At 50.0% G+C, this 24685-nt stretch overlaps 10 protein-coding genes across 10 annotated transcripts; 6 read left to right on the plus strand and 4 right to left on the minus strand.

Moving 5' to 3' along the window:
- Positions 1 to 220: 220 nt before the first annotated feature.
- On the minus strand, positions 221 to 2185 carry tom70 (putative mitochondrial outer membrane translocase receptor (TOM70); the record flags this gene model as incomplete). Its single annotated transcript, XM_056900666.1, has 3 exons — positions 221 to 1714; positions 1761 to 1840; positions 1891 to 2185. The coding sequence occupies 3 exons, from the start codon at positions 2183 to 2185 to the stop codon at positions 221 to 223; spliced, it is 1869 nt and encodes a 622-aa protein (XP_056749334.1).
- Positions 2186 to 2602: 417 nt separating this feature from the next.
- Positions 2603 to 3373, plus strand: N7537_009613 (Aminotransferase class IV; the record flags this gene model as incomplete). The annotated part of the gene is made up of 1 exon (XM_056900667.1): positions 2603 to 3373. One exon carries the CDS (start codon positions 2603 to 2605, stop codon positions 3371 to 3373), a length of 771 nt encoding a protein of 256 aa, XP_056749335.1.
- Positions 3374 to 3530: 157 nt separating this feature from the next.
- N7537_009614 (tryptophan--tRNA ligase WRS1) lies at positions 3531 to 4911 on the minus strand (the record flags this gene model as incomplete). Its single annotated transcript, XM_056900668.1, has 2 exons — positions 4504 to 4911; positions 3531 to 4446 (listed from the first exon to the last, which is right to left on the minus strand). Exons 1-2 carry the CDS (start codon positions 4893 to 4895, stop codon positions 3531 to 3533), a joined length of 1308 nt encoding a protein of 435 aa, XP_056749336.1. The 5' UTR covers positions 4896 to 4911.
- A 4160-nt stretch (positions 4912 to 9071) lies between these two features.
- On the plus strand, positions 9072 to 10211 carry N7537_009615 (uncharacterized protein; the record flags this gene model as incomplete). The annotated part of the gene is made up of 2 exons (XM_056900669.1): positions 9072 to 9090; positions 9250 to 10211. 2 exons carry the CDS (start codon positions 9072 to 9074, stop codon positions 10209 to 10211), a joined length of 981 nt encoding a protein of 326 aa, XP_056749337.1.
- Positions 10212 to 11438: 1227 nt separating this feature from the next.
- Positions 11439 to 12652, plus strand: N7537_009616 (uncharacterized protein; the record flags this gene model as incomplete). Its single annotated transcript, XM_056900670.1, has 5 exons — positions 11439 to 11589; positions 11645 to 11654; positions 11709 to 11864; positions 11912 to 12185; positions 12233 to 12652. The coding sequence occupies 5 exons, from the start codon at positions 11439 to 11441 to the stop codon at positions 12650 to 12652; spliced, it is 1011 nt and encodes a 336-aa protein (XP_056749338.1).
- A 591-nt stretch (positions 12653 to 13243) lies between these two features.
- On the plus strand, positions 13244 to 14442 carry N7537_009617 (mannosyltransferase complex subunit MNN9; the record flags this gene model as incomplete). Its single annotated transcript, XM_056900671.1, has 2 exons — positions 13244 to 14359; positions 14422 to 14442. The coding sequence occupies 2 exons, from the start codon at positions 13244 to 13246 to the stop codon at positions 14440 to 14442; spliced, it is 1137 nt and encodes a 378-aa protein (XP_056749339.1).
- Positions 14443 to 15011: 569 nt separating this feature from the next.
- On the minus strand, positions 15012 to 16401 carry N7537_009618 (Zn(2+) transporter YKE4; the record flags this gene model as incomplete). Its single annotated transcript, XM_056900672.1, has 4 exons — positions 15012 to 15027; positions 15099 to 16014; positions 16065 to 16215; positions 16246 to 16401. 4 exons carry the CDS (start codon positions 16399 to 16401, stop codon positions 15012 to 15014), a joined length of 1239 nt encoding a protein of 412 aa, XP_056749340.1.
- Positions 16402 to 16447: 46 nt separating this feature from the next.
- N7537_009619 (nucleolar protein 16) lies at positions 16448 to 17378 on the plus strand (the record flags this gene model as incomplete). The annotated part of the gene is made up of 2 exons (XM_056900673.1): positions 16448 to 16740; positions 16802 to 17378. Coding segments are annotated over 2 exons (870 nt in total), but the record flags the coding sequence as incomplete, so codon positions are not given.
- Positions 17379 to 17531: 153 nt separating this feature from the next.
- Positions 17532 to 19269, minus strand: N7537_009620 (PEX28-32 family peroxisomal membrane protein; the record flags this gene model as incomplete). Its single annotated transcript, XM_056900674.1, has 3 exons — positions 17532 to 18807; positions 18863 to 18997; positions 19073 to 19269. Coding segments are annotated over 3 exons (1608 nt in total), but the record flags the coding sequence as incomplete, so codon positions are not given.
- Positions 19270 to 19845: 576 nt separating this feature from the next.
- On the plus strand, positions 19846 to 24153 carry N7537_009621 (putative protein kinase; the record flags this gene model as incomplete). The annotated part of the gene is made up of 3 exons (XM_056900675.1): positions 19846 to 19933; positions 19985 to 20171; positions 20223 to 24153. 3 exons carry the CDS (start codon positions 19846 to 19848, stop codon positions 24151 to 24153), a joined length of 4206 nt encoding a protein of 1401 aa, XP_056749343.1.
- Positions 24154 to 24685: the final 532 nt, after the last annotated feature.

Here is a 24685-nt window from a genome sequence, read left to right on the forward strand (position 1 = left end):
GTCTTATCTCAGACAGACCCAGTACCAAAACAAAAAGAAAAGAAAAAGAAGGCGGACGGGGAATATGTCAACCGATAGTAAATACATGCGGAGAGAATAGTGAACCGGGAATCCAAGGATACCCAAACCGGAAGAGAAAAAGGCTTAGACAAAATAATACCCAAACCGGGGCAAAGAAAGACGCGAAGAAGCGAAGGGCGAAGATGATCCGATGACTTGCTTACATGCCAGGAGCGCCACCGTTCATGGCGCCCATGGTGTTAAGGCGGGCAGCCAGCTGGGGGTACTTCTCCTGAACCTCCAGCTGAGTGCGGGTGGCCTCGGCATAGGAGATGGCGTTGATGATCTCAGCCTCGGTGCGAGCCAGCTCAGCAGCGCGCTCAAAGTACTTGAGAGCCTGGGAGACCTTGCCCTGCTGGAGAAGAAGTTGGGCCATAGTTCCGACGGCAATATCACACTCGGGATCAATGATAAGAGCCTTCTGGCAGAGGTTCTCGGCCTCCTGGAAGTCATGCTTCCACTGGAACAAAGCAAGAGCCTTGTTGATCAGGGGCAGGACGTTGATGCCCATTGGCTTGCTCTGCTTCTCCATCTCAACGGCCTTGTCAAACTTCTCAATAGCCTCGGAGTAGTTCTGCTGGTCAAGCAGAAGCTCGCCGTAGTAGTTGTATACATCGGGGACTTCCTCGAAGTTCTTTACTGTGCGGCGGAAAGTGGCCATCGCTGAGGCGACGGAGCCCATCTTGTATTGTGTCACACCAAGTTGGATGTGGGAGTAAATGAACGACCGGTCGAGGTCGATCGACTTCTGGTAGTCCTTGGCGGCCTCGGCAAGCTCGGTCAGGATAAAGTGCAGCTGGGCACGGTGGTAGTAGATATCGGGGTCGTCCTTGTTGTGAGTAATGGCAAGCTCGAAGTCATCGGCCGCAGCGTCCTTGTTACCAAGCTCCAGGTGCAAGCTGGCGCGCTTGATGTAGCTTTGAACGAGGGAAGGTGAAAGCTCAACACTCTTGTCCAGGTCGACCAAAGCGCCAGTGGCGTTACCGCCGAGGTAGGTGAAGGTGGCTCGCATGTTGAGGGCCAATCCTTCAAATTCGCCGAGCTCGCCGAGCTCAAGTGCCTTTTCGAAAGCGGCGGCAGCCTCTTCGTAGCCATCGGCAGTCTTCTTGCCCATAGCGATGAGACCCTTACGCAGCTGGCCCAAGCCAGACTCATCGCTCAGCTCAACCGACTCCTCCAATCCCTCGGGCAGAGCCTGGGGGCGGAAGCTCTGAAGGTAGTTGGAGACAAAAGTGGCACTAGGCAACTTCTTGGTACGCGCCTCCAAGATAGCCTGGCTCTTCTTCTCGGCAACCTTCTTCAGCAGCCGTTCGAGTGAGTTGCGGCTCACGTCGTTGGAGAAGGCATCAATGATACAGCTGGCTGTGAAATCGAGAAGAGCCTCACTGTACTTTTCGAGGTGCTCGTAGGCAATGGCTCTTCGGTTGAGGGCCTTGACGTATTCGCTGTCCATGGCGAGAGCGGCACTGGTGTCCTCGACGACCTTCTCCCAGTTGGATTGGACGTTGTAGCAGGCAGCGCGGTTGGAGTAGAATACGGGATCGGGCTTGCAGATAATGGCCTTGCCGTACAACTCGATTGCGTTGGGGTAGTCCTTGATTCCGTAGGCCTTGTTACCAGCAGCCTTCAACTTGGCCGCGTAGGCGCTCCGGGTCTTAACTTGTCAGCGAAAGTGTGAGAAAGAATATTGCTTAACGTACCTCTTCGGACAGCTCTCCAATAGTTGCCTCATCCACTTCGGGAAGCTCATCAGTGGGCTCCTCTGCCTTTTTAGGAGACTCTGAAACCTTGTCAGTCATACGACCACCGTGTTTAGACAAAAGCACATACCATCCTTCACTGATGCAGCCTTTTCCTCCTCAGCCTTCTTCTTTTCCTTCCGTCGCTGGTTCTTGCTCTTCTTGGGTGCTGGGGGGGTGGATTTGCTGGAATCGTTCAGGTAGTAGACGACACCGGCGCCAGTCACGACAACGGCAACACCGGCAATGGTGTAAACAACGGCCTTGTTGTCTGAGACCCAGTTGGTGATGCGATCCCAGACCGATGTCGATGATGACTCGGTCAGCTTTGATGTATCAATCACCACATTTTGAGTGGGCGTGGGTAACGGCAATTCGTTCGACATGATGTGTAAGGAACCAGGCAAAGGGAGCGACGCGGCTAGTTCTTTGAATGTAGTCAGATGTCAGTATTCAATCGTGAAGTCAGGCGCAATTAGGCTGAGATGGAAGACAAGGGATTCACTAACCAGACCTCGACAGGAGTTAGAGATGGGGAAGTTCGGGAATGATGAAGCTCAGAGGAAAAGTCAAGGGTTCCGCTGGCCGGGTCGGCCAATCACGCGCCCTACGCCGGTAACACTCAAGTTCTCCACTGCACATGTCCGGATTGAACAGAGCTGGCTCATCGGGTCTTTTTGTATTCTTCCCCCCTTCTCTTCTTCGAATTCCGTCCGAAGCAACGTCGTTTGGATTTATCTATTATCTGACAACACTGACTTGGTGACTACAGCAGCGACCGTAAGCCATTGACTTTCGCAAAAATGACCGAGAACTCTGCCAGCCCACAATCTTTCGAGATCTTTTCCTCCCTTCGCTTTGACCCGGGCCTTCCAGACGCAGCCTGTCGCCATGCGTCGAGCTATCCTGATCCTCATAAATCCCCCTACTATCTCCTCGCCTACCATCAAGACCGGCTCATAGCTGCTGCGGCTCATTTCCAATGGAACAAGGCTCTAAATTGGCTGCAACAAGACTTGCAAGGCTTTGAGGAGTTCCTCGACGCGTCAATTCCAGACCGAAGCAAAGCGTGGAGGCTTCGAATTGTAGTGAACAACAAAGGGAAGGCGAGAGTTGAGGCGAACCCAACAGCGAGCATTGATCTAATGAGTTTGTTCATTCCGTCTCTACATACGAACCCAAACCTGCCGATATGGCGCGTCTATGTCGATGCACAATCGACAACACCTTCCGCATTCACTACACATAAAACCACTGCGCGTGATGACTATACGTCTGCACGGCTGAGAGCGGGAATTAATTCGCCGACAGACCTTGCGGAAGTACTGGTTGTGAACGCGAATGGCGAGGTTATGGAAGGCAGCATCACTACACCGTATTTCTTGCGGGACCATATGTGGATCACGCCCCCGCTGAGCAGTGGCGGCAATGCGGGTACAACAAGGAGGTATGCATTATCTCAGGGTTTCTGTCTAGAACACACCATATCCCGGGATGAGCTTGTGGATGGCGAGTTGTGTTGGTTGAGCAACGGCGTAAGGGGGTTCATTCGAGGCCAGGTCATAGTCAAGTAATAAACCCCATACTACATAGTATGTACCTACTTCGATAGGTATATATGTGAACTAGTCGAAGTTTTGAATGGTATTGGTGAATTGATGGAAAGGCTATGAAATCGTACGTATTTTTCAATATGATTGCTCCAGAAAATGTCCCCTTACCCATCCAAGTCTATTTCTTAGCCTTCTCAACCGCCACTGGGTTGGGATTCCCCTTCCACTCAAGAGGGCGAGGACGCATGTACTCGGCCATGACCTCATCCGTAACCTGTGCCCTGCGCTCCTGGAACCCTTGGACATAAGCCTGGAGCTCAGCGATACACTTCTGCTTGATCTCGCCGGTCATCATCTTTCCAGCTTCATATTCGGTACGGATGCGCTCCAGTTCCTCGTCATCCTCGAGGAAGAATGTCAAGTACTGGAATGGAATATCATTCTTAGTGTTGCCACCCAGCTCGCGCTGCAATTCCGCGGTGTCCTGGCCACCTGAGAAAGCGTGCTTGTTGATCTTGTTCTTGATCTTGTTAGGCGTGTCGCTCATGAAAATGGCGGAACTGTCGACACTGGCTGACATCTTGGATCCAGGACCCTGGAGGGCGGGAAGGAAGATAGAGTGGATGAGAGAGGGCTTCTTGTACTTCATCTTCTCCGCATGTTCGCGGCACTGGCGGAAGTAGGGGTCTTGGTCAATGGCGCATGGAATCAAGCAAGGAATGGACGCCACCTTCTTCGTCTCGGTACCGAAGATGTGGGGGAAACTGGTAGAGAAGGCGGCAGCAGACTGGGTGGCACAGAAGTGGAACTCGCCAATGTTGTTGCTGTCGTTAAACCCGAATGTGCCCTTGACCTGGTTGATTGTAATTCTCTTCGCCATCCGGCACATGTTCTCGTAGAAAGCACCACCAATGAATTGGAAGTCACTGAAGATAAAAGTTTTCTTCATATCGAATCCAACAGCAATGATATCCTTGGCGTTTGCTTTTGTGTATCTCTTGGCGTCCTCAATCTCGATCTTCTGAGAGTGCATAAACTTCTCATCGTCGGTCATCATGATAACGAGGGGAACATCGAAGACATCCTGGAGCCATCTACAATTGGATCAGTTTCCGGTATCTACCCAAATGGTCATCCGAGACTAAACATACTTGGTGAACTCAAACGGCACAGTGTGTCCAACGTGCATACTGTCGCTACTCGGCCCACGGCCAGTGTAGAGGAAGAATGGCTCGCCCTTCTCGTGCTTATCCAAAATCTTCGACAGATCACGGTGACTGAACACGATACTCCGGCGCATGAAACGGTGTGGCCGATGGCCAGTCACTTTCTCAAAGCGCTCCAATAGAGCTGCATTGATGGGTGTGGCTCCAAACTCCCTCGTGAGCTTTTCATAGTCTACCGGCAACAGCTTGCCTGATTCATCAACTCCACCGGAAACATCGAAGGGCGTCACGATCTGGCCAACGGCCTTGCTGTCTGAGGTTTTCTCGTCGATGCTCAACGAGCTGAGCGCCGGAGGCTGGGTTGCTTCGCTGGCCATGGCTTTTTCTTTGTCTGGTAGAAATTGGTCAGTTCTATGTTTTCAATTGCAGCAGTCAAAGGCCAGTTCTCACTTTATTTTATGGTTGAGGAAATCGTGAATTTCTTCTGTTGCCCCTCTTGCAATATCGCGGGATGAGTCAGAAATCCCGCTATCAGTGGGTACTCTGATTGGCCCATTCTATACATTATCAGGTGACCGGTCCTAACCCCGCGAAAGCCTCCCTTTTTGCTTCTTACTGCTGTCTTGTTCAATTAAATTTGAGTCGATAAAAGTATGAGGCTCTCCATTGGCCGAGGTAGGTATCTCCGTTGTGTCTGTGTTGTTTTCAAAGTTTATCTTTGCAAATAAAGTTCATCAAGAGCGATCTGCCGGAAGTATATAAGTGGACACTCACTCCAGGGCTACAACTATGTTTTATTTCTTATCAATGACGAAGGAAAATAGATGGAGATATATTTTTTTTCTCTCCATATTAACTAAAGACTTAGGTAACTTTTACTTTCACCCACCAATGTAGGATATCTAACATGGTTTCCTTTATCTCTGTGTTATTAGTGGGTATAAGACACAAAAGTCACATTGTGCACTATTCCAAATGTTTACAAAGGAGTTCTCAGCAAATCAGTCGGACAGGCTAGATCATTTAAAAAAGGCTGCTCGTGGCTACTACAGGCGCCTGTCCGTGTCAGGCAACCCTAACTCGAGTATATTGGGGTTGAGGTTATTCAAAACTCCCAGGAAGTGATTCCATTTTCCTCGTGGACCCTATCAGGTGAGTACACTAAATTCCCAAGATAATGACTATAGCCAGATGACGTTCATCTTCTAGTATTTTCCTATGATTTAAGACCAACATTCTTTCTCTGTTTCTAGTAGGCGAGACATTTCACAGAAAAATGCCGGCTACGGGTTGATACACTGGAATGTGGCTTTCACTTTGCAATTCCGAGCAGCAATCAACAGCACAGGATCCAGACTTAGCAACCCTCTGCCTATCCTGTATTTTATCCTAGGCAATCTAGCATTCCTCCTCATCTAGATGATGATTGCCTAAAGCTATTGTACTCACTATGCCCCCATGACAAGTATTCCGAGTGTAATGCATGGTATGTACAACATATAGCGATCACAGCGAACGGATATATTGTATTTTCTCTCGTGCAGCAGAGACACTATCTTTTCGGCATTCACGACTGGAGCATTCTTGGACTGACTGGCTTCGGCTTCTTATTTCTGTGCTAGCTATGGATGGCACGTCGATAGTATGGGTCATTTCTTTATCGAAAGAATCAATCCAAACTAAAGTCGGACGTTATGTTTGGCTGGTTGCTTAAATAAAAAACCCAATCATTTTTGTCTGGACTTTCGAGATCGTCTCTGGCTTTTGGGAATCAGTTGCCAATCAGACAGACACAATGTTTCTCATGGATACCCACTCAAACTTCCCCGCCGCTACAGGACCAATCTCCAACCTCGTTCGATGTATATTGGGCGCTGGCATCCAGGCCGTTATGCTTCTACTTCTGTATAAGACGGGCAAATGTTAGTTTCACATGCTTGCTGGCGTAGCATGAGCATTTTCTGAGATTCCGCTGGTGCGGTGGTTATCCCGGAACGGTGTACAATTTCGAAAAAAGCAATGGTCTAGAGTCAGCATGATCCAAGGATTACTGTGCGATTTCTCTCCGGTAGAAGTGGGACACTCTGCTAGGGCCCGGCTTCCTGCATGCTGCGAGCCCAATAATCCCAGTCCAAGTGTGATATAGATGCGCTGTGCGGAGTACACTAGCCCACCTTTCTACCTCACAGTAAACATTCACTCCAACCCACCAATCACTACCCACCTTGCCCCGCGCACCCGTATCGGGTACCACCTCATTCCACTGCAGAATTCCCTCGACCCGAAACTCCATGCAGCAAGCCGCCGCTAAGCACGCCTTATTCGACGCCTTTAGGTCACTGTATGCGACATATAACCCCCCTACGCGGGGCTATGGAGTGAATCTCCACAATACGGAAGCCAACGGACTGTATAATTGGTGACATGTGTCGGTTAGGATCAGGTCAGGATAACGTAGTAGACTTCCGCAGATATGTGGGTCAGTCATGTTTGAGATTATGCCGGTAAATTTGTCTTTCCGGTCTGCTGCAGATGCGAGTCGCTTGTTTATTTTAATAAGGACGGGACACGTTATCGATAGTTTGGTCTATGAGGGAGAAAGAGTTGGTGTCAATGTTTAGGACTGGTCGGATTGACACGTAGCTTTATCATGTTGGATGGTCGAGGACTGTGGGAAAGAAGACTCGCCTGCTTTGTTGGTTATTTCAGGGGGTTTGATGTTGGAATATATTCCGAATCGGATTCCAGGGTCGGATTCACCGCGTCAGATAATTTCCGTGGTGGGGGAGGAAGAGGGGCCAAGGCCATGGTCTACTAATTCTTTGTTCCCCGTGGACTTGGACTTGAATTTGAATTTGAATTTGGACTATAGACTCCTCGCTAGTAAGTTTCACTCTTCTTTCCCATGTAGTACGGAGTACAGCAGAAAGGTCCAAAGAGGTGTAGAACTCACAGTATGCAGGGGTAAAGGGCAAAGCTGCCGAAACTTACGGCCTCGATTTACTTTCTAATATTAGGAATGGTAGGCATACTCATTAGTATCAATATTATTATTTGCCACTTACCACCCTTATGACTTACCACCCTTATGGAGATTTAATTCTAATTACACATATTTTAAGTGGGTTGGGGTGAAGAAGATCAGCTCTAGATATATATCCACCTAAGCGAAGTACGCGGTAATGAAACCAAAGCCAGCCCATTCTGCAGCTAGCTCAATCCAGACTAATGGGTAGGTTGCCCCAATGTACTTTTTGTGCCTTTATTCGTCTGTAATTCTACTGGGTCCTCGTATCGCTCGGATGTCACTCTTGTCTAGAGAATTGTGGTTCACCCAACACAAAAGATAAAATAAATACCTCATTTGAATATGGGATTCACTTCTGTTCTAAAGATAAACCAATTCTGCAGCCTTGTACGGACTAGGCAAAGGGGGTAGCTGGATGGGCCAGGAGCTTGGACAGTAATGCGAGACATACAAACACCCCAGACCATCATGAGGTCAAGCACCCAGAATATGTTATAAGGAGGTTCAGCCTATTGTGTCAGCCAGTCAGCGTTAATGGCTTCCTCCCTCCACGCGTAGTGATAGGTGTCGGGTGATGCGGACCAGGCAACATGGATGGTGGTTGGCTGGATGGAGTCTCTTATCCAGCTTAGGGATAGATTAACTTCAACAGAAGGATGTAGACAGATGACATGAGTCGGTAGTTGGGACGTCACCGTGTTGAGTCAAGACGCGTGCGAATCAGAAATGACCAGCTTGACGCATGACACCCCTGGTTAATCACCCGCGACTGGACCGGGATCTTCATCTATTTTCACCCTGGGCGTCCAATCTCGCTAAATAAAAACCGGATTGTCTCAATTTATGATATGAAGAAGTCATTACTTTATATTTTATATTTTATATTTATATTTATTTAGATATATATATTTTTGAGAAGAAACTTAGGGTCACCGGGTGGTTGCGCGTGGAGGTGTGTGTACCTGGAATATTTTCACAGGTGCCCGGGAACTTTTAAGAAAGGACATTTCCTTCTTCTCTTTCCCTGATTTCTCTCAGAGTCAGAGTCGGGTTTTTTTCTAAGGAAATCTAAAGGAGCTCCACTATTAAAACGGCACATTCGTCATCCCGTTCCCCCTTGGATCTTAGTCTGAGAGCCTTGAGTCTGGATGTGAGAGCACATCGGAGTCCTCGGACTCAGAATTATACCTAGTAAGAGAGACTCTTTTTTTTATCTTCTTTTTCTCTTATTTTTCTCATTTTATTTTTCCCCCTGTTTCTTATTCTATTTTCTTTTGCAATTTCCTCTTTATTCTATTCTTATAATTTGGTTTAATACTTGGTGGAGCTTCCCACCCCGCAAGTGCTTAATGCACACTAACCGTCAGAAAAAAAAAAACCAAACAGATGCGAGACCATTCTCCCTCAGATTCTCCCTTTTCATTTTCATCTTCTTCATCTTCTGCATCTTCTCTTTATCCTTCATCACGTAGTAGTTCATTTTCCCCAAGTAAGTGGCTCAATTACCCATTTGGTTATCTTACCCATGTTCCCATGTTCCGGGTGTCTTTTCCCCTTCCACCATTGGCCTACCCACATCCCTACTCTATATTCTCAAACTTTCCCCTTGATATTATTAAATAATCTGTCGGCTATCGCGACACGCTGTCAGGCATTCTTCGCTAGACACGTGTGACATTCTCATTATGCTAATCAAAATTTAGACCTATCATCGGCCTCGCACCGGCGTCCAACATTCCAACCAAGAGATCATCTTGAAAGTCTGATCACCAAACACGGCTACCCCACACCTGTGTCACTCTCCTCTCTGCGAGATCTGACAGCCACTTCCTCTACTTATACTCCCCCTTCGCCACCTCGTCGGACCCGTTATCCGGATACCATTCCGATCGACCCTTTTGACTCGCTTACCTCATCCTCGTCCACGAGACCCATTCCTATTCCAAGACGCTCTGGTCCAATATACGAGGACCTCCCAGTGACACCTCTGACCGGTCGCTTTGATCACGACTCCTATTTTGACGATTGGGAACGCGCGTCTCAGTCCGCCAAGTCCCGACAAATCCCATCAATCCGGCCAGCCCGTTGCGGCCAGTATCCATCGCGGCCCCCGCCATCCTCGACAAGAATGCGTTCTGATAACTCACCTTACTACTCCCCGGCTGCCTCGCCTATCATGTCTCCACGGCGCTCAAACTCTCCTCAACCAACTCGCTCTCGGACCCAGAATCCATCCAAGACCAAACAAACCCAGAATTTCCATCTCGGCAGCCTGCCTCGGTTTCATCCCGCCGTATATCAGTCGAGCAGTACTTCTCACAACGCCACTGCTCAGCCTCAATCTCCTCGCCAATCTCGACAGTCTACCTACCGTACTGCAGCTGGGTCACGCGACATGATGTGGCAGTACCGTGATCTCATTGAGGGCGTCCACCAAGGTCCCTCTGCGCCCCGTTTGGATCCTTTGGTCAGCCCGGGCCCCGTCACGCCCCTGGCGCTAGAGGCCGGTGACTACCTCACCTATGGCTCGATGAAAAACACATCCGAGCGGACTCCACGAGATGTCCCAAAGAACTCCGGGCCTCCGGCTGAGCTGGTGGAGAAGCTCATTGCCTATGAGGAGAAGACTCGGCAGATGGCTCGAAAGTCCGCCAAGGGCCGGTAATAGATCTATCCCAACCCGGATTTGCATTAAAAGATTGTTTCTCTTTATTATCTATTAGAGAAGTGGGATCTCCTTGGAGCCTTTATTTCGTGCCTGTTATTATATCTGCTTTTGGTGCTCTGGAACAAAATGAGCTTACCCCACACGCCTGATACAGTGTGCATGGTGCCTTTTGTTTTTGTTTTCAATTTCGCTTTGCTCTGGTCTTTTGCATACTTGACTTTCTTCACTCTCCATGATTAAACATCCTCGGCCTCGGCCGACTACTGCGTTTGATCTTCCATCACGACATCATGTATCTAAATTTTATACCCTGCTCTAGTCCAGCCTCGGGCCTTCGCATATCCAAGTAGAAGCCAAGTATCAACCCTTCAATACGAAACATTGCTTCGCAGTTTTCTTTCTCGGTTTAGTTACACCACAGTAACAATTACCCAGCGCGCTCTATGATTGGGGTCCGTCCAACCTTGGTGGATATAGGACCAACGTCCTCTGAGGCGTGGTGGACATGTTGGCCTAGTGGGTTGAAACTGGGATGTGTCCGTTCTGTCATATCTGCTTCATCTGACACCGTTCCTTGCGTGTTGCCCAGATTTGGAGTACCTTTCTGATCTCTAGATAATCCGGGCGACACCTTTTCATCATGGTTTTTTTTTTGGGACCTTGGACGACTGTTCCTAGCGGGGTTTTCACCGAGTCCTACCCTATTATCTTTGGGATTGGTCCCAGGTAACGTATAATCCACAAAGATCAGATAAGAGATGATATAGACCTGGGCAGGCAAACTCTTAAAGTTAATCCCCAGATTTACTACTCCATATAAGGTTAGCTCGAAAAGCCTCTTCCAATATACGCCTAAGGCATCACCCGCGATTCGGAGGAACACCCACTCTCCCCGAGAGGAATCTGCGGGGCCATAACTAATCATTAAACCAACTCCCCTCAATAATATTTTTCTCAATTACTCCATTACAGTCATATATATACCCCGGCTTCCCCAGAAAAGACGCGCCAGTTTGGAAAATCCTCCTTGGCAACCCAGCAACCCAGCAACCCAGCAACCCCAAATCACTCTATCCTTATCGGCATCCGTCACCGCATTTCGATTTGATCGCCCGCACGTTGCGCACAAGCACCCTACGATTTGCGCGAGGCGTCCATTCTGCGACGTATTAGATCTAAGATCCACGACTAGAGGTTGGGGGAAACATTCAGGACTCTTAGACGATGTCATCGGCGCCGGCGCCTTTACCTGTTTCAGCCTCTGATATGACGGGTCAACAGAAGGCGGAATATGTGCTTGCTCAGTCTGGGACATCGAAGTCGAATTACAAGGGTTTTGTGGCGGGCGTTTTTTCAGGCATTGCAAAGCTCAGTGGTAGGCTGTTTTCGGTGCTTTGATTGGGATTGGAGCTAATTTTGATTTTCTATAGTTGGCCATCCGTATGCATAACTAACTACTTCGCCTTTGGGTCAATTGTTAACGAAATTGCATAGATTCGACACCATCAAGGTTCGCCTACAAACTAGCAAAGATGTGCAGTTCCGAGGACCGTTAGATTGCACGTTGCAGACTTTGCGAAAGGAAGGATTACAAGGATTTTATAAGGGAGCCACACCGCCGCTGGTCGGATGGATGATTATGGACTCTGTGTAAGTCTTCCGCACTATTTAAGAGGAATTTTGCTGACCACCTGCAGCATGCTGGGCTCGTTGACTCTATATCGCCGATTACTACTCGAAAATGTCTTCTCGAAACCTCATATCCGCCCTTACCTCCCCTTCTCGCGCTACCAGCCAGACCTCGCAACCCTTCCTAGTTTCGGACATGGAATTGCAGGTATCCTGGCTGGTACAACCGTCAGCTTCATAGCTGCCCCAGTGGAGCACGTCAAGGCACGCCTGCAGGTGCAATACGCCGCCGACAAATCGAAGCGCATGTACAGCGGCCCGATCGACTGCCTACGCAAGCTGGTGAGTGCCAATGACTCCATACTGTACACACCAACTAACATGACCAGATTCGCTCGCATGGCATCAGTGGCCTATACCGCGGCCTCTGGGCAACGGTCTTGTTCCGCTCCTTTTTCTTCTTCTGGTGGGGCTCCTATGACGTCCTGACTCGCTACTTCAAAAAGAACACTACGATGTCCGCCCCTGCGATCAATTTCTGGGCTGGTGGTATCTCCGCGCAATGCTTCTGGCTCACCTCCTACCCGTCCGATGTCGTTAAGCAACGTCTTATGACCGACCCTATGGGTGGTGCGCTGAATGACGGCAAGCGCCAGTTCTCTGGCTGGAAGGACGCTGCGGTCGCCGTATGGCGTGAGCGTGGGTGGAGAGGGTACTGGCGGGGCTTTGTGCCATGCTTCCTTAGGGCATTCCCGGCAAATGCAATGGCTCTGGTTGCGTTCGAGGGTGTGATGCGTACCTTGCCCTAACTCCTTCGTCGCCTACATGAACCTAAAATGATTGAATATATTAAAGTCTCAAGGCTATATAATTATTTAGAAGAACATACCCATCTTTTTTAATGCATTGTTTTCCCCTGAGGAAAGTCAATCGTGGGTCGTGGTAGTCCGGGATCAGGAATGTACCATGTAGTGACGGGCCGCATTCGGCGATGAAACCTTTCGGAACTCTCCTTGAAGTATCCCGCGATAACACGGACACCTTCCAAAGACCGAGCCAATGCCGATTCGTAATTGGACCATGCAGCTGAAGTTGTGATCTCGGCCGTCGTTGAAGGGTCCTTGATAGTGAGGTGACATGGGTTGACTTAGTTTGTCTCTTTCCGGACAGGACAAAGAATAAAACTGATCCTTCATCCACAGTAGTTCTATTTAGCACTTCCTTTTTTTCTCTCTTTCACGCCAGAATCAATTTCCCGTAGTTGTCACCAGGGGAGGAATTGAGGCAAGATTGAGTCTGGTTCCTTGGTGCCTGAGGCATTCACGCAGTTAGAACGTCAGCGGTTTCACTGGATAGCAACACCTCTCAATCTCCAATTTAACGTTTATCGTTGACCGGCCATGGCCGTTGCACGCTCCATGCGCCGCACGAGCCCAATCAGTCTCGTGCTAGCAGCGCTGCTAGCATTTGGTTTCATATGTTTCATGCTCTCGCCCTCGACTCCCTCCGCATCCTCCGCATCCGCTAGCTCCCAACAGCGTCAGGAAAACGCCGCCGAACACCCCTTATCCCCACCCACAAAACCCTTCTTCAAATCGCAGGCAGTTCGAAGTGATGGATACAAGGCTGCTCCTCCAGTCGTCCACTACGACCTCAACAGCCTAACCAACACCGTGGACTCAGTTGCCAACGGCGAGCGGGTCCTCATCCTCACTCCGCTGGCCCGCTTCTACCAAGGATACTGGGATAACATCGAGAAGCTGAGCTATCCGCACGAGCTGATCTCCCTGGGCTTCATCGCGCCGAAGACAAGCGATGGAAACGCCGCTGTTGCGGCACTAGAAAAGGCAATTGCCAAGACGCAATCGGGACCAATCGACAACCGCTTCGCGAGTATCAGCATTCTTCGCCAAGACTTCGATCCGCCGTTGAAATCCCAGGATGAGAAGGCCCGCCATGCAATGGGGGCGCAGAAAGAGCGTCGCGAGTCGATGAGTCGTGCGAGAAACAGCCTGGTCTTTACAACACTCGGCCCCGGGACTTCGTGGGTCCTCTGGCTGGACAGTGACGTCGTTGAGACACCGGCTGCTCTCATTCAGGATCTAACAGCTTTCAATCAACCGGTTATTGTGCCGAACTGCTTCCAGCGCTACTATGATACCTCGAAGAAGAAGTGGGATATCAGGCCTTATGACTTCAACTCTTGGGTTGATAGTCAGGCCGCGCAGAACCTCGCCGCGAACATGGGGCCTGATGAGATTCTCTTGGAAGGCTACGCTGAGATGCCCACGTATCGTACCCTGATGGCATACTTGCCGGATATGAAAAAGCTCGATCCGAAGAAGATGCTTGCTCTTGATGGTGTTGGTGGTACCGCCTTGTTGGTCAAGGCTGATGTGCATCGTGATGGCGCCATGTTCCCCGCCTTCCCCTTCTTCCATTTGGTGGAGACGGAGGGCTTTGCGAAGATGGCTCGAAGATTGGGATATGAGGTCATTGGACTCCCGGATTACTTCGTATGTCTTGATTTCCACCTAATTGGTCGATAAGGGGGATACTTTTGCTGATTCGTTTCCAGGTCTACCATTATAACGAGTAAATGGCTTCCAGCCTCGTCTAACGTCTATTCGCTTGCATACATTGCGCTGTGCGCATCTCAAGCTCTTTCTCACCTCTCTTCACCATTGGAGAGTTCCATTAACAACATTCATCTTGGCATCCGTCCTTCCGTCGAGGCTTTTTTTTTATTTCATACGTACTTGGGATGTTTGCTTTCCAAGTCCAAAATTGACTTTGCATTATTCTGTGTATTACCAAGGAATGTGACTGGGTATTATACAATATTATTCATTCATGTTGGAGAGGAGTTAGCTTTAGGGGCGTTGCTGGCTTGGAGATTCTTGTGCATTTATTTTGGCTCTAACATGCCTATCGCTGTCTGAAATGAACGATTACTTATTCGTGCAAGATGGAGTCTAAATGGTCATATATAAAATGAACTGTAGCATCTGGTTAAACGGGGCGTTAGTCTATTCACCAATCGGGCGTCACTAATGTATTCTTCGGAAAGGCATCGACTTTTGTCGTTGCACTGAGGCTTAACAGTCATGGGCACAATATGATACTACTGATGCATATCAGCATTTACTAATGCCCAATACAACTAAATCAATCCCACGAAATGCTATAAAGTGTGTTAGTGATAATTGTACGACTGAAGCCTTGTGGCCGGGGGGTGGGGGAACAGATACTTACGCAAGCATAATGCCGGCTCCAACAGCAACAGCCAAAAACTGTGTGATAGTCTTCCGCACTTCAACGCCCTTGTCCTTACCAGTCTCCAGTAACTCCGGGATCACAGCCACGGTTCCAACATATAAGAATGTGCCTGCCGTGAACGGAAGAAGCATATCACCCCAAGTGAGGCTAGTTCCCATGAGACCAGCAGGCTCGGTATCATCCAACATAGTGCCGTTGCCACCAAACTCCTGAACGGCAATTCCAATAAGGGTACCCAAGAACGCACCAATAGCAGTAACGAATTGGGCGCCCATGGCCTTGCGCTTCGAGAAGCCGGACTGAATAAGCAGGGCAAAGTCACCAACTTCATGTGGGATTTCGTGGAAGAAGACAGCCACGGTGGTCGTTGCGCCGATGGTAGGCGAGGCATAGAAGGAAGAGGAAAGGGCAAGGCCATCGGTGATGTTATGGGTGAAGTCAGCGATGAGGTTAAGGTAACCGCCAAGCTTGACGCTGGGGTTAATTTCCTTCTCGGGAACGACCTCCGAGGACTCCTTCGCGGCAGACTTGCGCTTCTTCAGCTCGCCGCTGGGCTTCTTGGTCTCAGCACCGGATGTAACTGCGTCGATTGGTTCGGTGTGTGCGTGGCTGTGCGAGTGGTCATGGCCGCCCTCGCCGCCAGTCGCGATGCGCAGGGCCTTGTCCATTGCGACAAAGGTGAAGAATCCTACCATGATTCCCAAGCCAAGAAGGAGGTTCTTGTTTGGCTCGACCATTACGAAGCTCACGTGGTCGGGGGAGGCTTCGCCGACGAAGATCTCGGGAAGTAGGTGGAAGAGGGTGTCGCCAAGTAAGCCGCCAACGGCAAATGCGACCATCACTGACAGCGAGGAGGGGTCAATGTTAGGTGGGCATAGTGCCAGGAGGAAGTCTAAAGCAGTCAGCAGAGATCTATCGCGAGAATTGAGGGGGAGGACTTACTCGGTGGACCGGAAATATACAAAGTTGCCAGAAGCGCGTTCACGGCTGGGGTGCTTGGGAAGAGGACCGCGAAGATCTTCGACGTCAAGCTAGTAGTCTCTGGGCGGGTTGCACGCTTGTGCTCATTGAGAGATTCGACAAGTGGGCAGCTCTGTGACAGATTAGTTTACATGTAAGGCACAAAGTACGATGTACAACATGCCTGCAATTGCTCCTCGATCTGACCCACGGAGAGCTCTCCGGGGCCAGCATTAGCTGCAGCCAAGGCTGAGAACAAAAAGCATCCTGCAACAAGTGCAATACCTGTTCTACGCGAAGGGATAAAGCGAGAAGCCATTGCGAAGGAATTGGCCAAGGTTCTGTTTAAGTGACGGGCAATACAGCTCACGGAAGTACAGCTAACCGCTATCGTTGTTTATCGCGGGACCCTGAGCAAACATGCCAAGACTTGCAAACTTAGAAAAAAAAGTTTCGATAACGCTTTTTATTATCGCCGACTGCAGCAGCGAAGAACCAATTTGACCTCTACACTCACTTCACAATTCACAATGGGTAAAGTTTTGCAAAAGAAGAAGGCCCGCTCTGGGCGCTCCACGGCCCGTGCCAAGGACAGCCGTCTCAAGAGCGGCCACAAGAAGATCAATGTGCTGGGCAATCAGATCATCGCGGACAACTGGTATGCGCATCTTGCCCACCTTTTTTTTTAAAAAAAAAGTACAAAACACTAACGACTGTAGGGACCGTGATCTGACTCTGACACAAAATTACCAGCGCCTTGGTTTGATGCACAAGCTGAACGCACCATCCGGTGGCCGCGAACGCCTCCCCGCAAACAAGGACCAATACCCCGACAACAAGAACTCGCTGCACATCCGCGGCAGCGCCAAAGCAGCCGCAGCCAAGCTTGACCTCGGCGAGACACGAGTCGAGCGTGATCCCAAGACTGGCAAGATTCTGCGTGTCATCCACGACGACGAAGACAACATCGAAGTGGCGGGCCTTCAGCGCTCGCGCCACAACCCTCTCAACGACCCTCTGAACGATGTTTTGGGAGGCAATGGCGACAGCAACCCCCTTGCCGACTCAGTGATTGTGCAGCAGCTCGAGCGTCAGGCTGATCAGGAGGGCAAGACTGTTCGTGCTAAGAAGCCGCGGTACCAGAGCACGCGCGAGGGCGAGTGGGCTCAGCGCTTGGTTGAGAAGCACGGAGATAATTTCACTGCTATGACTCGTGACCGCAAGCTGAATCCTATGCAGCAGAGCGAGGGTGATTTGCGGAGGAGAATTAACAAGTGGAAGAAGAGTCAGTCGTAATGCCTTGTTCATTTGTTTTGAGCATCCGGTTAGGGCGAGTCTGGCGTTTATCCTTTTCTGTTTATTAAAAGTGTCTACGTGGATGCATGTGTCCCGAAGTAAATATTATTGGACGGCAACTGAGCCGCTTGGATTCGTTATCTCGTGTTTCCTTTAGCTGTTACTACTGAGTGTTGAGTAGGTAACAACCCCCGCCGGCGGAAGGCTTATTCGTTGCACCACTCGTACCCAACGTCGGCGTCTCCATTCGCCCACTCCGTAGGACGCAGTTGATTCCTCCCAATCCCGTGATTTCACCTTCTCCTTCTCCTTCTCCTTGAGCCTGGTTTCCTTGGGAGATAGTGAATCATGTAGGTCTCCGTAGGCTAATGTCAAATCATCATCTGACTCATGTCGAGTTGGAGGCAAGTCCCAAACCCAACCACCAACCTCTCCGACAATGGCATTGCCTTCGGCATTTACGCCAGGGACCTCGAACCCAACACTAGTGATCATGCGCTCCACCACCCATTCACGACAGTCTAGGTCGAGTTCCCACTTCTTGCTCTTCCAGGCCCAGCCACGTGGAGCACGAACATCCTCAAAGAATCGGCATCCACGAGGTCGGTCCCCAGCGATGCGTGATGGGGATAGCGGGTCGTATGGCGCGTGGCTGAACAGGAAGCTCTCCCACCCAGACTCTGACGTTCCTGCGGCCCGGTGCTGCAGCTCAAAAATTTCCACTTCCCGCTCTTCGGGATATGTGTCCAAGGAGATATCTGCGAGCTTTTCCATGGCTGACATTGCTGCAGATGGGTCTGCAGGGACCGATGAGGCGAACCCATCTTTCTCATCCGAATCTGTGTCACTGGAATCCCCAGTCATATCTTGCATCAGATTGGAGATGAATTGCCCCACCGTTGGGTGGATGGAGAGAACTAGCGCATTGCCGCCTACAAGCAGCACAATTTTGAGGGGGAGCAGATGCGCACTGATAAATAATACTACTATTGCAATTGTGCACCCGAGAAATAGAGTTGAAGAGAGCTTCTCGTTGGAGAAATTCGTCAGCGGCGCAACAACAGAGATAGCCGCATCGTGGGCGTCTGAGAAATCAGCCATGCAATTCTGTAGATCTCGCATGTTCCGAAGGAAATCTTTGGAAGTCTCTGGAGCTGGCTTAATAGTCGTGGCTGGTGCCAGGGCTGGTCCATCATAAGAGTAGTAAGGAGTAGTGCTGGACGTCGAGGTGCTTGGGGGTGGTGGGTGACGAGTTGCAAAGGCCGGCACCATTATAAAGAGCAAGAGAACCACTAACGGTAAGACCAAAAGTAGATGAGGTTCCAAGCAGATGAAAGAATAGACAAAAAGGAAAGATATGGTATGGGTTGGTGTGTCCCAAGTGAATAGTTGCTCAAGACGACTTTGGAACAGAAATACCACCCCGATTCTATAGTGGTTTTAGTTTCAGTTGATCCATATCATATGAGATGATTCAGCCCTACCTTGCATTAAAGCGGCGGAAATTATTTGCCATTACAGGCAAACTGAAAGCCGGTTTCTGAGGAGAGGCCAAGGCCTTGTCTCCCAATGAATCGGTTTCATCATCATCGTCTGTTGGAATGACTTGTTGGAGAAGCCTGCAATCGTCAGCTGTTAGAAACCCCCCACATATATATTGGATCTATCTAGGAGGAAATCCATTCCAAGCATACTTTGTAAATAGGCGGTCTTGTAGTGAGTTCTTGGATAAAGAAGAAGATCTCGAATGCGAACTGTCTGGCGAACCAGGTCTATTCCGTTTTGTTGGAACCTTAGGTTCATGATTCAGAGATTCTGTAAATCCATCCATGATTAGACATGGGATCTTAAAGAAGAGGAAATGAAGTGTAAAGAGAAACGGGAATTCTAACTGTCAGAACCCAAGCATGTGCTTTGCCGATGTGGAACGGGGGAAGGAAGCTGACATAATCCAGTTTACATCAGGGGGGTGAACGTCGAAGTTGGATAGTTCACAGTAAAAAAGAAAGCAAAGCAAGCAGGTTGGCCTTCATTTGTCTAACTTTCTGTTTTTTTTCTTCTTCTTTTTTCTTCTTCCTCTTTTCTTTAATATACATATATTCTCTCTGTGATTATTCACATATAGCTTCGATCTTATCTAAAAATCCCCTTTGTTGACGGGGCTTATTTATAAAATCCACCTGCCCCCCCAAAATTACCTTCTTTTTCCCTGTTACCGCCTTAGTGGACTTGCCCCAGCAACCCTACTTCCCCCCAAAATTATTTGTCAAAGAGAACCTGCCTTAAGCCATTGCTCTTTCACAACTCGCAATGGAACGGTAGCTGTTTTCAAGAGTCGCGCGACGGTGCTCAAGTATCTCTTGGTTTGAAACCTCGCACTTCTCCTGAATGCAATTGCGATCGCATCTCTGGCACGGTCCAGTCTCCTTTTCCGACTTTCCTCTGAAAACGCGCGACAGATCAAACAATGCCGACAAAGCCCCAAACACCGGGGAGGGGTCAAGCGCGGACCGAAGCAGCATACAATCCCTCAAACGATGATTCAGGCTCGGGAGGTAAGAGTGAAGGATGTTGGGAAGGTGCAGCTAGATACTAACAAGAAACAGCAGAGGCTCCGGCCCGCAGGCGCCTGCAGAAGTCGGCCTCGACCAACTTTCCCTCGAACAATTTCAATTTTGATACTACAAATGGGGTCGCCGGACCGCGCGCAGGTGGGATGAATAGGAGAAGACTTTCAATTCGTGACCAAAGGGTTCCTCAGGGCCCACGACCGCAAGACACCTCGCGGTGGAGGTACGTCCAGTTCTGCTCTCGTGGTTGGCTTTGGACTAACTCGATATCTAGCAAACCTACCCCATATCCTCACTCTGGGAACTCGTCTGTTGATTCTACGCTTGATTCGACCAAAAGCTTTAACCTTCGATCTACAAGCGTGGGCAACCTGTCCAAGGCCGATCCCAACCATGCAGACAATATGGAATTTCTAACGCCAGTCAACTTTGATGATTTCCATAACAGCATTATGGGTGAGCCCAGCTTGAACCACTTCCCCATGCCCGGGAACGGCAGCTCGGGTGAGAATCGTGAAACAGGCTCTCTAACAAATCCCTGGGAAAACCACACCTATGCGGGCAATGTATCGGAACGTACACGGGGTCCTTCCGCTCGACGAAAGAGTGAAGTACAACGTCCAAATGGTTCGAATGGTGCGAATGCCGCTGCAGGGCTCACAGCATCCTCCGCCAATACCCGCGCTCGTCGCCAGAGTATAGCCCAGCCGTCTGCCGGAAGTGCTTCCAGGGGTCCGCGCAAATCTATCAGCTCTGGGGCATTTGCGCCTACCAATGCTTCGGCTAGGCGCGCTAGTCTAAGTGCCCGAAAAATCAGTACGGACACTGCCTCAACAAATAACCTGCTTCGCCCTCGACTTCCGGAGTCTGATGCCAAGGTTCCGTCTTCTGTGCGGAATCTCAAGGCAAAATCATTCCAGCCCAGCCCAAGGGAACCCCGTGGTCAGTTTCTGACTGCCTCTGGAGTCGTTGACCACACACGATCAAATTCCACCAACGCCGTGCGGACCCCGGTAAGAAACCCTTCTGGCGCCGTGGCGACACCTTCCTCTGCATCTAAGCGGGCTTCTGTTATGCCGCCACATGCCACTGGACTTGGTGCTCGAACGATCAGTCCCACTGACGCACGACGACTAAAGCGAATGTCGATTGCGCCTCCTGCCCCTCCGATGCCACATACACCTCCCACCCAGACAGAACCTATGCCCATCCGTCCTCTATCATCTACCCAATCTCCCTCTCAAATTCCGAGGAAAAGCGTCACACCTTCCTCGAACCGAACCACACCGGACCCAAATCGTAAGTCGTATAGCTCAGGGTTGTCTGTTTCTTCAAACACTAGCTATAACTCGGCGCGAACTTCCGGGAGCTCTCTTCAAAACCGGCTGTCCCAAAATCTATCTTCGTCCCGACTCCCGACGCCCAAGCCACGCACAGAGCAAACAAACTCCAACGGGGAAGAGGTCCCACCGGTTCCAGCGATCCCCAAGGCCTATGAGTCGCCCAAAGGTGAACTGGATGCCCCTGTTTTCCCCGCGCCCAGAAAATCAAGTATTCCTGTGGATTTGGGCCTTCTGAACATTAAAGATTCAGACTCGGAAGCGCACACCGCCGCTCAAGTTGAAAAGGTTGACTCTACCGATACGGAAACAAAAACGCCTGATTCGCGATCACGAACTTCTACTGTTCTAGCAGGACGAAAGGGTTTGCAGCCCTTGAAATTGCCCCCGCTGAATTTGCTGCCTTTGGGCACACCCATGGCGGCCAAAATCGAGGCACTGAAGGACAGGGACGACGAGCGCAAAGCTCACACCCCCTCCAACCAAGTGATTTCAAAGACTCCTAGTACTCCAATGACGGCATCCAAAGCCAATTTCTGGTACCGTGACGAAGAAGACCAACTGCCCCTCACTCAAGCGCGAAGCAGCACCTCTCACTTTGCCGTCAGCTCATCAACCGCCGCGCTGCGAGCTTCTAGCAGTACCAGCGCATTTGAGTCATTTGACACACCGAGTGCAGCTCGCAACATTTCTCCCTATGCCTCATACACGCTGCCCAAGAGTGGCGCCGAGCTCAACCATCTCCGCCACCAGGTCAGCGCCGACTACTCGCATCGGACGCAAGCACACAAGTTGAATGGTCCACGACCTCAAACGCAAAGTGCCATGTTTACTCCTGCCCCAGAACGGCTCAGCCAGATATCGACGCCTTCGGATCCTGAGAGTGCCGCTGTCACTGCGTCCGTCACCTCTCTTCGGGACCGGCTTAAGGTGGCACGGCTTCGCAGCAACTCGAAGCCCCCAAAGCCAGAAGCCGATGCTGACCCAACCAAGTACAATCATATGCCGCCGCCTAAACTTCCAGCCTCTGCAACATGGAACAACCTGTCTTCGGTCAACTCGACAAGCCCTAATCCCAAGCCATCGTATCTCAACCCTCGCCGACAGACTTCTGTTTCAAGTACAACCAATCCCACGACTCGGAAACCAAGTTTCAGCAGCGAGAAAAGTCTCACCTTGGAGCCAACCCCGTCCAATGAGTCGGGCGAAAGCGACCGCTCTAGACGCGCGCAGAGCACGTACATCTCTCCTGTCCACAAGATGATCAATAACGCTAGATCTAGTGTTGCTGCTGCTCCCCGGCCTACCGACAGCACTATTGATCCAGATGTGGCGATTGCAGATGAAGAGATGAAGCGACTTGGCTCTAAACGCAAAGACTTTGAAAAGGCGGCGCGTGTGCTAGACGACTTGCGCCGCAAGGCTGGTCCAAAGGATCGTGTGAGTCCGGCCCAGGCCTTGAAGATGGCAACGCTCAACATCTTTGAACGCGGTGAGATCATCGATTATCGCGATATTTTCTTCTGCGGCACCCACACTGCCAAGAAACATGTTGGAGATCTCCACTCCAGTGCAGCAAACTTTGGGTACGATGATGATCGTGGTGATTATAACATTGTCATCGGCGACCATCTAGCTTACCGCTACGAAGTTGTTGATGTCTTGGGCAAGGGTAGTTTTGGCCAGGTCGTGCGATGCGTCGACCACAAGACTGGGGCTCTGGTTGCGATTAAAATCATTCGCAACAAGAAGCGGTTCCACCAACAAGCCCTGATTGAGGTCAACCTCCTACAAAAACTGAAGGAATGGGATCCTCATGGCAAGCATAGCGTGGTCAACTTCACCCAAAGCTTCTATTTCCGTGGTCATCTGTGTATTTCGACCGAACTTCTTGGCATGAATCTTTATGAATTCATCAAGGCCCATGAATTCCGGGGCTTTTCGTTGAAGCTGATCCGTGTTTTTACCAAGCAGATGCTGAGCAGTCTCGTGCTGTTGCACGCGAAGAAGGTTATTCACTGTGACTTGAAGCCCGAAAACATTCTTCTCGTTCACCCATTGAACTCCGAAATCCGAGTCATCGACTTTGGTTCAAGTTGCTTTGAGAATGAAAAGGTCTATACTTACATCCAAAGTCGCTTCTACCGTTCACCCGAGGTCATCCTCGGAATGTCGTACGGCATGCCGATAGACATGTGGAGTTTAGGTTGCATTTTGGCTGAGCTGTTCACCGGCTATCCCATTTTCCCAGGAGAGAATGAGCAAGAACAGCTTGCTTGTATCATGGAAGTTTTTGGTCCACCGGAAAAGCATCTCATTGAGAAGAGCTCACGCAAGAAGTTGTTCTTTGATTCTCTCGGCAAGCCGCGTTTGACTGTTTCATCCAAGGGACGTCGACGTCGTCCCAGTACCAAGGAGCTCCGACAGGCTTTGAAGTGTGACGATGAAGCCTTCCTTGACTTTATCACTCGCTGCCTTCGCTGGGATCCTGCTCGTCGCATCTCGCCTCATGACGCGCTGAAACACGAGTTCCTCACCGGTGTCAAGCCCCCCCGGCCCAGAATGTATACATCCAACTCGCCCTCCAAACGAGGTGCCACATCTACGGCTCGTCCTCTCCCTGACCCTCCAGGCACAACGCTAAAGAGCGGGTTCATGCGCACTCGCGATGTCTCAGCCAATTCCCCAGTCAAGGGTAGCGGCAAACGACACTCGACCGTGAACGGTCCTCCGTCCAGCCCAGGCAAGCGAGGGTCCAGCAACTCTACTACTACCGGGTCCGCGCTCCCTCGCGTTTCGGCGCGGAGTATCAGCGGGAAGCCAGACCTCGCTACTGCGGCGGCTGCGACAAGCCTGGTGAGTTAGGCCGGCGATCTGAACCAGGGTCAAAAAATGAGATGCTGACTAGCCGATAGAGGAAATAATCTTGCACTTTTTTTTTGTCTTGTTGAATGCCCTGTAATACTAATCCTTTTCTTTTTACTTTCTCATCCTTGCATCGGGTGGTTGTCATGTCAGCATTTTATTTGAGATGCATTCATGTTATACCCCCTTGTTCCTGCATTTGCATTGCGCCCATGATGACCTGAGTATCGCTTATACCTTACGTTTTGCTCTTGCTTATGCATTTCCCTTCGTTTTTATACTTGATGACCCCCATTCAGGGCCATTTTTGGTCCCTGTGTTTGTACATTGTTACCTCTCATTGCATTTCTTAAGAGTTTACGATGTGTTGCTCATGGGTAGAGCGATTTAACGTTGTGTCAAGTGGCTTTCTATGGCTGAATTAATGACTATGTGATTTTTATTTTAAGAAAGGACATAAATAAAGAAACTAAATATAAAGAAGACACGATATACATGTACGTTGGACTGGCATGTCCCCACTGGGCAATCG

The sequence above is a fragment of the Penicillium hordei genome (assembly GCF_028827395.1).
Source record: "Penicillium hordei strain IBT 12815 chromosome Unknown utg000005l_segment0_segment0, whole genome shotgun sequence".
In the NCBI taxonomy this organism is placed as follows: Eukaryota; Fungi; Ascomycota; class Eurotiomycetes; order Eurotiales; family Aspergillaceae; genus Penicillium; species Penicillium hordei.